This window comes from Opisthorchis viverrini (genome assembly GCF_000715545.1).
Source record: "Opisthorchis viverrini unplaced genomic scaffold opera_v5_413, whole genome shotgun sequence".
NCBI lineage: Eukaryota > Metazoa > Platyhelminthes > Trematoda > Opisthorchiida > Opisthorchiidae > Opisthorchis > Opisthorchis viverrini.
The window spans coordinates 36,487-50,285 of record NW_008752074.1 but is presented as its reverse complement, the minus strand read 5'-3'; the positions used below and the strand labels follow the sequence as shown (position 1 = coordinate 50,285).

Here is a 13,799-nt window from a genome sequence, read left to right as displayed (position 1 = left end):
TCGACCACGAGCAGTAGGTCAGCTGTGTGATTAGCTCGCACTTCGACAGGACATACCGCCATTCAGCTTTCAATCACAGTGCCTTTCGGCTTTTCAGCACAAATTGATTTCATTCACAGGACGAAATATCGATTTTTTAAAAGTCCCCAATTTCCTGACGCTACCAACAATTCCCAAGTGCTGCAAATTTCGCAGATGTAGTGACCTCTGGCACAATTCAGTTGCTACTCAACATACCATGTACCACATTGTCCACCTCACTTCTTTTAAGGTTAACTATTCTACAAATTCACACAGTTTTACATTTTTCTTCGCAGACCACATCACGCCGTCGGAATCGCCATCGTCGTGTTATCTCAGGCCGCAGTGCTACGGGTGAGTTACTTCTTTAGAGCGTCTCCCTCGGATTACTCCTCGTGTTTCTTTGAGTATGCGCGTTTTTCCAGGAAATTAACCGATTATAGTCACTCATACTTGAAAAATATTGGTTTGTCACTTCATGAGTATGTTTGCGATTCAACAAGAACAACATTAAACGCAATTATGTGAGTGATGCCGTTATTCGATCAAATATGGTAGTCCATCACCGTCGATTTCCGCTTGTCACCCCCAAGGTAATCGTCGTGGTTATTCGCGCAGCCTGTCGACCACTGGGGTTTTCTTTCCAGCATCGAGCACTGTCGGTTCACAAAAAAGTGGTCCCAGTTCGGTCGTTTCGGCGGCCGGCTCAGAACAACCTGGATCTGTGAATGATGAGTCGCTCTCCTTAATACGGGCAGCCGCATCTGTGTTTGCTGCTGCTTCCCTACGTGGTAGTCTCAATCGCAAGCCGCGTCGAAACAACCAGTCGGGTAAGAACCAATCAATCCGCTTTCAATCTTTTGAATGCATTCAACTAATTGCCGTCGGCGCTCGTGATTTAGTCAGAACAACGGTTTTCCTGAATCTCTGTCTTACAGATACACAAAACTATTCCTTCGGGAGGACACGTGCCCCACTTATTTGCTGCAGTTTCCCGTGTTACTAGTACCTGTTCTACTCTTCTTTACCTCTGCAAGTAGTTATTGCTTATCATCCCTCTTGACGCTCAGGACATCAGTTACTTCTCTTTCTTCCAGGTTTCGACGGCAGCCAAGCCTCGTCTTCGTCTATGCGTAGTGCACTGACGCGAATTACGATGCCCAATACTTCCAATGCTGCTGCGCTCTCGGACGGTCATGGTAGCTCGACCAACGATCGCACAGCCCCTTCGAATTCTAGATGGTCGGTTTATCCGGATACCAATGCAGCGGCCGAGGAGCTCGGGAGTCGCATGTCACTTCGTTCGCTTTCCTGTGCATCAAGTTCTGGAGCCGAGTCTTATAATTCCTACCGTCTGCTTGTCAACCAGGCCGGAGCTAGTTGGCGTGAACTATGGCGCACTCGTATGCTCCTTATGGATGTGCTACGCTGGGTAGAAGTGGTCGCACCTATGATGCAACTTCAGCGAAAACGTCGAAGTTCAGACTTATCCGCTGCGGGTGATGACGGTACATCTGTCGGGAGCCAAGAACCGTTACCTCAGCACAAGAGTGCGATGAACTGGGAATCGGCGTTAGCCAGCCTTGTCTCTACCCTCAGTTTACCACAGCAGACTCCCGGGACCTCGTGCCAACCACAGCAATCAGAAGGAACTGCCTGGTCACCCTCAGCGAGCTACGAAATCCCCGGTGTCCGCCCTCCAGTTTCTCATGATCCGGCAGCTGCATCACTCAATCCAATGCTGGCTGCTGCATTCGCTGCAGCCACAGCCGCGGCAACTTTGGCTTTGCAGCATCAAAACGAGGTCGCCGTAGGTTTTGTCATTTTGTGGCTGTTGTCAGTTTCTCACTAACCTCGTAGCCCAGTTTGCAACGAAACCAACTTCCACCAGCCCCTCCAGATTGAATAGAACTGGTTGTCGTCCTCACACCATATCTATACGCAATAGTCTTGAATTTTTTTCACAAGTTTTCCTCAGTTGTTAAAAGTAACCGTGAAATTTGTTGGTTATTACGACTCCGTTTTTTTTCATCCCTTAGCTTTCTGAGTCGACTAACTGGTAAAGTTATAGGGTCTCATAGATCTTCGCATCCGACGAAGGTTGGTGGGTTCGGACATAATCTGATCACTTTAACGTGAGACCTTTAGAGCAGTATCGTAGGCTATTTAAGTAGATTCAGCATAGACGGTCCCTCTTAAACGTTGGTGCTCATGAGTTTTATTTGTGAATACATGTAGAAATGTAATGCATCCAACTTGACATTTTTTCAATCACTTGGCTCAATTTGTCACTCGCTTTGAGCTCTCCATGTATAATTATTCTGCAGCCAAGTCGTGAACCGCCGTCAACTGATTCATTCTCTCAGAACATTGCGTTTCCACGAAGTCCTTCACAACAGCAACAACAAATATTCCCTCCCAAGATGTCCCCTGCCGTTCATCTGCATCCTGTATGGTCTGACCAATACCCTATGACTCATCCTCATTCGTGGTCCCAGCTCCCCGTACCGCCGGTACCACCCAATCAGCCTCTGGCCAGTACCTCTCAATCTCCGGTATGTGCTTCCCAGCCCCCGCAGTTCCCATGCAGTTCCTCGTCGGTCAGGTTTAACGGAGCTCCAGATCTGCTTTTGGACCATGACCGCTACCGTTTAACCGCCTTCTCACCTTCGTGCACTCCTCCGTTTGTGCCCGGTGGTCCTTCTCCCAGAACACCTTCTATACTTTGCCGCTCACCACCGTCTGTGCAACCCTTCCCTTACCTCATACCGACCTACGCGTCTTGGCAGCAAGTTCCATTTCGACCACCCTTTTGTCCTCCGCCGGCATCTCAAGTACAGGAATTTCCAGTAAGTTGTACGCCCGTTGGCCTCGTACCTATTGGCATCTGTCGATGTTTTTGTTGATACCAGCTCCACTGGATTTATACTTTTTTCCGCCTTGTATCCGTTCTTCTGTTCGCCCATTAGCAGACTATTTTTGGTGAGATAGCTGATTGCTCGTCTCTCACTCCCTATTTTTTGTCCACATATTCCGGTCACACATAGATTATAGCTGTATTCGTAGAACAGTTGCTGGAGAGTACGAATTGGCTTTCGTATTCCGCTGACTGACATTCGATACAAAGCTACCCCTCCAACACCGAATCAGACTGAAACGCATCCACGTTGTTTCCGACGGGTTTTCCCCATAGGACAACGATTTCATTTACCATGAAAATGACGCCACAACGAACGACAGACTCACTTGTTTCCCTCGACCGTTGGCATCCTTTCTTTGACTTTTTACGGTTGGATCCTCGAATTATACCGCACTGGCTCCAGCTTACCAAGAATGCCAGATTTCCGAAGGTGGAGATCAATTGACGGCATTTTGTTTGGCATCGCAACGTTACTGCAGTTGGACGCAGTAAACGAGGCAAGTCCACAGGGAAAAACATTTATTGGACTGTGCTAACAAGAAAGCTTCATGATGATTATTCGCACACCTGATTATGCACCAAAAAAGCCTTAAAATCAGATCATCCAGGATTTGGTTTCAAGATGGAACGATTCCAGGTCCCCTGTCGGAAACAAAGTACGTGGAACGGTTGATAATTAGCCCTACTTTGTAATGATTTCATGGCCTTGTAACAGGGTTCTGCTTTTGTAGGAAAGCCTCCTTTCTTTGGGCTACTTATTTCAATGAACTGCTGTAATGCGATTCGATGCAGCGCGCTCAGACTAGTCTGGAAGATGAGAGGAGGCATTGTTTGACTTATGCCTCAGCTGCAAAGCTTTACCCGTTGCTTTCAATTGGTTACAAACTCGCTTCCGTTGGATGGCACGTGTTATACCCAGATTGTGTTGGTTTTCAGGTACTTGCACCTTCACGGTCTACTTTCTCAAATCTTAAGAAAGAGTTCAACGCTGTGCATGTTCTTGCTCGTTTTGTTAAAGTACACTGGTCTCCGCCAAACGAGGTTATGCGTAGAAAAGTGACATGCGTTTCGGACCAGCACGACATCATAAAGTCCGCCTGGCCTCTTTGTCCAAACCCTGTCACACTTGTCATTGCTCTGAGATGAACGTTCCGATCCGCGTTACTGTGAACGTTGTCATAATGCCACGCAACTGTATTTTTCCACTTGATCAATATAGAACAATGCAACTTCTGAGCATGATACTGCCGTCCGCCACAGTAACACCAGAGAAGAATATTGGTGCTTCGCCACCATACAATCAGGTCAATTTATCGGGATAAAGCCTTGTAATGAAAAGAATCGTGGGACGGGGTGTGGGGTTTAGGACTGGCCCATCACAGACATGGGGTGCTTGCATCTGCAGCACCCAGTCAGGCAGTATGAACGCCACTGACATCGGCTACTGTCCTATCTTTCAGTATCACAGGGAGTTTTACGTGCGTCTCATCCTGGAAGGCAAGCTGCCCCAAGACCTTGTAAGGCTCTCCCGTGCCACATCATATTCTGCTTGCGATTCCTACTCTTTTTACAATTTAGACAGGCTTTTGCTCTTGAAGGTAGATCTGAACATCGGGGGTTGTGGAACCTCACCACCTCACCATTGGTGGAACTGAACAATATTGCATGGACTTCGCACCCTTGTCGAACATCATCGCTTTTGACAAGCTTTTGAATCCGGTCACAAGTATCTGAATTCAAAGAGGCTATGATATTCACGACCCGGGGCCATGCCCTGTTGCACAAGCGGTTTAAGAACAAAACGCACTATTTAACCAAGCATCGCCAAGTTTGAGTGGTTCATATACGCACTTGTATGCTCCCTACTATCGTTTGTGTACATTCTTCCCGCGAAGCGAGCCTCCACTTAACGCGCGGTCGAAATGTTTACGATCACAGGTCGATAGGAACATCAAAACACTACTGGTGAGCTCAAGGTAATGAAGTTGACAAAGATAAGGCGAGTCTCGAATATAAAAAAGCGTGGCGTCAATCAAGCAGAGGGTAGCTACGCGGTTCATTGCTGAAAGGTAAAAACGGGCGGATATAACGAGTTTGTATGGATGCCTTCACGATGACGAATATGAACGATGAATAAACAAATGAGTAGTATGTATTTCAGTGGCGTTCAAATTAAAAGCGTAAGTTTTACTCCTTCCATTCTTAAATCCGCCGAACATGTGTTTGAGCTGAGCTCGGTGCTTCGAATATTTGTTTTTGCTGCCGCGGAACCATAGCGGCCCACCCTCATCGTACAATCAGCCAGTGTTGCTTTTGTTCCTGGTAACACTGTTAGTTTGCCCCAATCGCCCATCTCTAAAACCTAACCTTCCGGCCTCATGCGACCAAAGTGAAGCAAGTTCGGTTCTCGCATTGTACCTTGATTAAGTAACCTTCGTTCTCGGTTTTGTGATGTCATCCGTGTGATGCTACTCGTTGTCATCTGTTGTTTTTGTGCCAGACCTTTGAACAACGTGTGATTGCGTTAGTTTTTACTGCTCTCCTTTCACGTGTGTTAATCCGATTCATCATCATCGACAGCATGACATCAGTGTTCAACACCGATGTTTCACTGCCGTACAACCATGGCTTATTTGAAAGCCTTATTGTAAAGAAAAGAATAAAGGTGGATGGGAGAGGGACCTAGTGCTAGCTTAACACAATCATTCAGAGGTGCCTACATCTCCAGACATTCACTCAGGCAATCTGGATAGAAACTGACAACAAGAACGCCACTGACATCGGTTGGCAGCCATATCTTGTAGTGTCTCCAACCAGGCACAGTGAGGATCACGCGGTCCCCATCCTGGAAGGCGAGTAGCACCGACGCTGCTCACTGTCCAGCATTGTATAATTTATGTACTGACTGTTCGGTTTTGCCGAAAACTGTCCCATTCAAGAGACTGTCATCGTCTGCCGGTACTGTGATCGATGTGCAGTTTGGGTCGCTGATTAATCTTGAACTTGTGAGCTTGTGAGTGGGTTATAACGGTCAACTGTCAGGGTCCAATGCTCTTGGTTGTGAAGAGTCAGGCATATTTTCCACCAATTCCATCTTTGTAAGGGATCCGTTTCTGTACATACTCAATCTCTTGGCCCTTCAATGTGTAACAGATGTGAATGTATTATATTCTGCAACCACAGTTCCTTCTGGTTAGAATGTTCCAGGTCTTCCGTGAACTGAATTGAACTTGTGGACACCATGACCTTATCCTCATTCAGCCTGATGTAACAGCTGAACAAGCCTTTGGTTTCCATTGAAATCAGAAACCAAGATAGCTGGCTTGAAGTCGTTCACACCTTCCAGTTTCACTCGATCGGAGGGCGGCTGTCGTATGATCTGTCCATTTTTCCCCGTTAATTTAGGATGGCCCATCCGCTGGTATAAGTATAACTATAACCAATGCACGATGTTGTGTTGTACGGTTCTCCGGTGAGACAGTGTACTGGCCACACATGCCATCTTTGTCTTGTGGCCTCCAACAGAGACTTTCAAGTAGCGATACGGTTGCGGTGGACGTTAGTGATGTTCGCGTGCGATGAATTACTTGATTGCCAGAGTGACTGATCATCTCGTCGTCTCAGTGCGTATTAGTGTGTCGCACTTCCGTACTCCATCACGCTATGGATTGATTGTATGTATGTGGAGCGTACTTTTCTACACTGTACTGTTTGGTCACTTCGTTCTTCATTTGGTGTTTTTGGTGAGTATGAGTTAACCTCCCTTGGACTGCCAACGCGTCTGCATTTTTCATAAGCTATCCAGAAAGGTTCCGGATTACGGCTTGTATAATATATGGGCTTCATTGACCGAGTCACTATTCTCATTCGCGTCCGCACTCTCATTTCACTTTAGATCATCTGTACACAGTGAGAATGAGTGAACTTCGCCCGTCTGTTTACTTGCTCACTGGGGGCTTTAATGGAAACACTCTACTTCTGCATACGTCTTCATGTGTGTTGTCTTTCTTCTCGCTCTTGCCACAGATTCAGAACATAGCTGGCTCCGTGGTACCGCCCGTACCCGTCCAGTATGTGCCCACCGAAACAGGTGAACCAAGGCAGTCAAAATCATTGCATGATAATGGATCGAATGACTCGGATGCGTTCGACAGCGAAGAGGAAGTTATATCAGATGACGAGACGCCTGGAATGACAGACACCTTATCCTCATTCAGCCTGATGTAACAGCTGAACAAGCCTTTGGTTTCCATTGAAATCAGAAACCAAGATAGCTGGCTTGAAGTCGTTCACACCTTCCAGTTTCACTCGATCGGAGGGCGGCTGTCGTATGATCTGTCCATTTTTCCCCGTTAATTTAGGATGGCCCATCCGCTGGTATAAGTATAACTATAACCAATGCACGATGTTGTGTTGTACGGTTCTCCGGTGAGACAGTGTACTGGCCACACATGCCATCTTTGTCTTGTGGCCTCCAACAGAGACTTTCAAGTAGCGATACGGTTGCGGTGGACGTTAGTGATGTTCGCGTGCGATGAATTACTTGATTGCCAGAGTGACTGATCATCTCGTCGTCTCAGTGCGTATTAGTGTGTCGCACTTCCGTACTCCATCACGCTATGGATTGATTGTATGTATGTGGAGCGTACTTTTCTACACTGTACTGTTTGGTCACTTCGTTCTTCATTTGGTGTTTTTGGTGAGTATGAGTTAACCTCCCTTGGACTGCCAACGCGTCTGTATTTTTCATAAGCTATCCAGAAAGGTTCCGGATTACGGCTTGTATAATATATGGGCTTCATTGACCGAGTCACTATTCTCATTCGCGTCCGCACTCTCATTTCACTTTAGATCATCTGTACACAGTGAGAATGAGTGAACTTCGCCCGTCTGTTTACTTGCTCACTGGGGGCTTTAATGGAAACACTCTACTTCTGCATACGTCTTCATGTGTGTTGTCTTTCTTCTCGCTCTTGCCACAGATTCAGAACATAGCTGGCTCCGTGGTACCGCCCGTACCCGTCCAGTATGTGCCCACCGAAACAGGTGAACCAAGGCAGTCAAAATCATTGCATGATAATGGATCGAATGACTCGGATGCGTTCGACAGCGAAGAGGAAGTTATATCAGATGACGAGACGCCTGGAATGACAGACCCGAAACTTTCGCCCACAAATGCCCATTCCCACTTGCCACACATGTGCCAGGTGCCTCCTGACAATTTCATCCATGACTTTTCACAATACCCTCATCCCTTGGAATCTTCAAGGTATTGTCCACCATCACATTTCCCCGGAGAGCCATTTTTCAATTCTGTAGACCGCTCACTCGCCGAATCGGATATAGCAAATGTGGATGATGGTGATCTTTCGAGTGTTAGTCAAAGTGCCAGTCAGGTGGTTCCCCGAGAATCCTCACCATCATCTGCGCTTCCGACTGTAGAAGATCCGGAGGACTTTACCTCGGAACCAGCATGTTCACCTTCCCAAGCACTTGTTATGAACGATAAACTGCCCCACAAAAAACACATATTGGATGGTGTAGAAACGACTAATTAATTACTTACTTATTCGGATTGCTGCCTTTTCTGTTTCTACGCGTGCATTTCTTAAGCGCCCAGTGTACTGTTTATCCGGTGTAAATTCCATTCTACCCACGTTGGCTTTTCGCGTTTAGTCTGGTGGGGGTGGTGGTAAATTTATGCAAACCAAAAACACTTTCTTACGATCCATTCGCCTGGTACAAATTCACCCTCATACGGGCAGAATGGAAATACTCAGCTGCAAATGATTTATTAGTTTCATACTGGGTTTTTTTCTCATTTCACCCATCATCACTTCGAACTAGAGCCTGTTCTTTGAGACAGATAACACCCCATCGATCGCTTTGTCGTCTCAGCGAACCGGAAAAAATGTTCCTACATGGATTTTCGTCTATTTCAAGGACACTGGACACTCACTTGTTGGGGCGAGATGGCCCAAGTGATTAGAGCGCGAATTTACTGACCGGAAGTTCCATGGTTCGAATCTGACCTCTGCCTCTCGACTTCCCCTGTCTAGGCTTGGGCAACCTGGCAGTATCCCAGCCCTCGTGCTTCCTTCGGGTGGCATGGCAGCTAGGCACCGGAGGGGTGCTACACTACAGCTAAGTTGTGTAGTCTGGTACTAGTCTGGGGTAAGCTGTCATCCGAGTCCATCATGTCAGCTAAAGCTGTTACCCAACTTTTTTTATTGATGCGGTGCTCGAAGCCTTTTTTCTGAGGTTTTAAGGTTCAAAATCTCCTCGTAGTTTCCTTCCATTGGTAATGGGAATATATGCAATACTACACCCCTCGCTCATGGATCATCGCTTGGAAGGTGGCCTATTTACTCTTAGGTTGGAATCCCTACACTATAACTGTCCTGTGTGTGTGTGACCTTAGTTGATTCGCCGATGTCGAACGCCTTACCATCACAGCGGACACTTTTTGATCATATTTTGTCGGCTTGGTTGATAGTTCGACTTGCCCTATTCATCCAGCATCTGTCATCCTAACACTGACGGGAAGGTCGGTGGTTCAAACCCGACCTCTTCAACTCGGCTGCTCCTGTCTAGGCTTGGGGAGTCTGGCAGTATACCAGCCCTCGTGGTTCCTTCTGGCAGCTAGGCCCTGGGATTGTTTTCAAAAAATTGCGGAGTAAGAATCCCGCTGTTTAGGTTCGTGTACTAGGAATCCCATTATGCACACCACCGAAAATAATTAGGGACACTAACACTGAAAGGTCGGTGGTTCAAACCCGACCTCTTCAACTCGGCTGCTCCTGTCTAGGCTTGGGGAGTCTGGCAGTATACCAGCCCTCGTGGTTCCTTCTGGCAGCTAGGCCCTGGGATTGTTTTCAAAAAATTGCGGAGTAAGAATCCCGCTGTTTAGGTTCGTGTACTAGGAATCCCATTATGCACACCACCGAAAATAATTAGGGACAGGGTTTTTCCTGCATCCGATTGCCCACCCCACCAACTGCGCGCAGTGACACTCTGCTTGAATTTTACAATCACAGCTTTCCACGCGTGTACGTTCATCCAGCTTTTTGGTCGATTAGTCTAATGAGCTGCTTTTACTGGACGTCCTCACTGATTTTGGAGTCGGTACTCTTCCCTCTTTCGGCATCCTTAGGTCTTCAGCTCTGTAGATTTTGCTGTTTACGTCTTCTCAAATCGTTCAGCTGTAGCACCCTTTCGATGCCCAGCTACCTTGCCATTCAAGTAGAGCATGAGGGCTGGGATACTACCAGGTGCCCAACCCTAGACGGGAAGTCGAGTGACGGAGGTCGAATTCGAACCACGGACCTTCCGGTCAGTAAATTAGCACTCTAACCACTTGGTACATCTCGCCCCGTCCTTCCTTGTCTTATCAAAGCGGCACACAATTCGAGCATTTGTGTAGAAATCTCGTTTCAGTCTGTTCATTGTAGTGTGTATTGTCTCTCGCTGTCGTTATTCTTTGATCAGCCTTGTGCTTCGGTCTTCTAACGCATTGAATTAAGTTGACTTTCACTACCTCGTTCGCTTTCTGAGACCGTTTAATCACTCATCGTTAGCTGCGTCCTGGCCACGCTCTCGCCGTCAAAGCATCGTTCTTGTGCTGTCGGTAATATTTCTACAAATCTGGATAACTAAGTCATTTTCTTCTTTCTCTTTTCACTTTCCCCGAACAAGTTTGGGTAGATTTCTTTAAGCGTTTGATCCACCTGCCATGGGTCGATGGTACTTAAAATTCGTCTGTTCAGAATATAGAGTTTTCATATTCGCCATCAACCGGTATTTTTGCGCACTGCAGCTTGATTAATAGTCATGAGGGTCAGTGCTATACTGTTCATGTGGGACTGCTCACTGCAGCCGTGTTGTGAGCGATTTGTGTAAAGTCTGTCTGTCATCGTGCATCACAAGCTGAAATCCGTTAATGTATGTGGTAGGCAGGTGTCCTAATTTGGACGAAAACAAGCAAGTGGTACTCAAGTCTGGCACCGGGACAGGTCGTGCAGACACTAAAATATTCTGCCAGTGAGCATTCCGATACGTAAATTAGCGAATAAGTCTCTCACTTGGCAGGTGCACCTGAAATTCGAAAACTCACTGATCGATCTCAATGTCCTACAAGGTTAACTGAACCACGCTGTGATACAAAGCAAAAAATTTAGCTCACAAAGGCGTTTTTACTTTTACTTACCGAATAGGCTAGCTTGAGCTTTGAAAAAGTAGATTTCTCTAAAACAAACTCGCCTTCACTTCACTTCGGTAATTTCTGCCGACGAGAATTCGATGGCGGTTGTAAAAGAACCTTTTTAAACCGAGAATCTAGTCGCGCCACGGAAGCATGTCTAAAGCATAGGAGTGTAGCCCTCCGATGGACCCAATCGGTATCCGTTGTGCAACTTCGTTTCAACCATTCTTGAACCAAAAGGACGCGGCGAAGTTGTCCATTCCTGTGGTCAGTTATCCACACTCCAAACTCAAGCAATTTATGTGATCAGAGCAATAAGCGTCGTGAAGCCAGCGGGAGGCTCACCGGATCAGCTCCAACAGTGACCAGTCGGCACGTACTATTGGAATAATGACCGTGCTTGTAGTTGCGCTAGCCACGGCTTCAACCTTCTGTCACTTTATCCTGTTGTCCTTCAAATGATTGACAGTCAGCCTTCAATAAGATGTCTTTCCTTTGGCAATTCTGCAACCCTCATCCATCTTTCAGAGGTCAACCGTAACTCACTACGAAGAATATTTCATAAAAATAGGCTGGTAGCCATCTATAGTGTGATCTTGTGACTAGCTAAATGGAAGCAATTGGAGGCTATCTGTGCTTAGCGCGAAAGTTCTCCGAAATAGACAGACGCAGTCAGGAGGGCTCAACTGAAGATATTAACTGAACCGGGAATATCGTTGGAAAATACTACCTAGGGATTTCTCCACTTGATTCTCCAAAACCAAGTCAGTGAAACATTGGAAACTGTACGATTCGGAAATATTTCCTATGAGCTGACTCTGTAGCGACCCAGTCAACCACATGCTTGACTGTTCAACTCACAGTCGCTCACTGGATCGCGAGGCGTCTTTTATTCTCATACGCACAAACACGCCGCATTAAGCTGACTCATCGGGCATCGACTGTCTGCACCACCTAATCAGTGTAGCAACCAATAATGTGCCGACGCGCCCACGTATACGCACTGGGACCTACATAAAGGGAAACCGAACGCAGTCAGCACACACAGACTCGCGCGCGTGCATGGAGCAAGGAGTCAGCCCAAGCACTCCAAGTCCACGGACAATCATGGAACACGTGTAGCAGCCAAACTGCGGAGAAAACACGTTCCCGCCGTCCGGACTTTCACCAAAAAAAACTCTCATATACGATAACACCATATTAAAACTTCCATTAGTGCACATGCACCTTCTGATTTGTATTATTGCTATGACCACCTGTGCACTAACAACTCCAACGCAGAAGTTCAAGATATACCGGTCAAATAAGAGAAAGCTACTAAGGAAGAAAGGTGTTTGATCAGTCCCCCGACTCAAACAAATGTAAACCAATCGGATGATGATGCGGCACAGATTCCAAGCAGACCAACCGAACTACCTGCAAGTGCAACGCCTATCACCAACTATGATGGCAATGATATAAGGCTGATTACCCAACTTTAAGGGAGCACACTAGTTGAGGCTTAATCTGGCCCTTCATAGATTACGCGAGCACAATTATACCTGCAGCATATATCTGCCTACTGATTATGTCCACTCATGTATTTTCGAAATGCTCACAAGCTTGTTGTCGGGATCGGTAAAACGTTGCCTGATGGGCAGCCAAGCAAGACACCTTTGACACATCAATCACTCTGACACTTCGTTCGCCTTTAACTATATGACGCATATCCTGAACTTTACCCGATGGGGGCGGTTGGCTCTAAGGCCCAGTCCTGAGGCGCAAAGTTTCTGTCTACCGGTTCGTACTTATCGGTAGCTTGTGGGACGGAACATGCCCCCAGAAGGCTGTGAATATCAAACACCCTTTGCACTCAGTTATTTGTGAGCACATGATAGTACATGGATGGCTACATGCAATGTTGTCTGACAGTGATGTCCACCCCCAAAATTTTTTTATATTTTGTCATTGATCCGATAACATGTCAAGCTCCGTAGATTCCCCAAACCCTTCCTGTTCATGTTGCTCCCTAAGCGAGAAACTTTCCAGTTTGGAATACGCAAACGAAATCGTTCTCAGCGCAAGCACTACCAGAAATTTGGTGAACATCATCAAGTCTTTTGGCATGCACGTCGCACTCATGAAGTTCAAAGAAATGTTAGACCTACAGTTTTTGGACGTCCCTCCAAGACCTCGAAAAATGATAGCAGAAGTTGTGGAGCACTGCCTATCTCGGAAATGTGTTATTCCTGTTGGACGTACCGATATGGTGGCCAACCTAATTAGGTGTCTCGGGTTGGTGGCTCCTGAATTGTTAACCAAGATAAATTCTAGGTGGGGGAAATCAACTGGCGTGAATAAACGACGCAAAGAAGTGAGTTGTTTCTCGTTTTGTTCAAAACCTCTGCAACGAGGAAGCGCTTCTTGTTTCACCAGTATTTGTATCCACATTTTGAATCAAACCTTTCAACTTATTTTTAGGAACAGAGGTCTCATCGCCTTGTCAGGCGGTATATTTTGCTGGGTATTTTGTTTGATTTTCTGGTATTCTGTGACCGTTATCTAAACGATGCCCATGTTGAATAAATAAGAGAGCTTCAGCAACTGTGGCTCTTTAGTCAGCAAGTGAGTAGTCAGTGTCCATTACTGGTTCAGGGGCACAATATATAAATGCGGTGA

At 46.5% G+C, this 13,799-nt stretch overlaps 1 protein-coding gene across 1 annotated transcript in view; it reads left to right on the top strand.

Moving 5' to 3' along the window:
- T265_10860 (hypothetical protein) overlaps positions 1–8,692 on the top strand; it is a gene marked incomplete at both ends in the record, with an annotated part of 39,273 nt that extends 30,581 nt beyond the window's left edge. The window contains 5 exons of the mRNA XM_009177348.1: positions 318–375; positions 615–914; positions 1,092–1,831; positions 2,349–2,870; positions 7,924–8,692. Coding sequence (XP_009175612.1) covers positions 318–375; positions 615–914; positions 1,092–1,831; positions 2,349–2,870; positions 7,924–8,499 — 2,196 coding nt within the window. The remainder of the gene's footprint in view (positions 1–317; positions 376–614; positions 915–1,091; positions 1,832–2,348; positions 2,871–7,923) is intronic.
- Between the last annotated feature and the right edge of the window lie 5,107 nt (positions 8,693–13,799).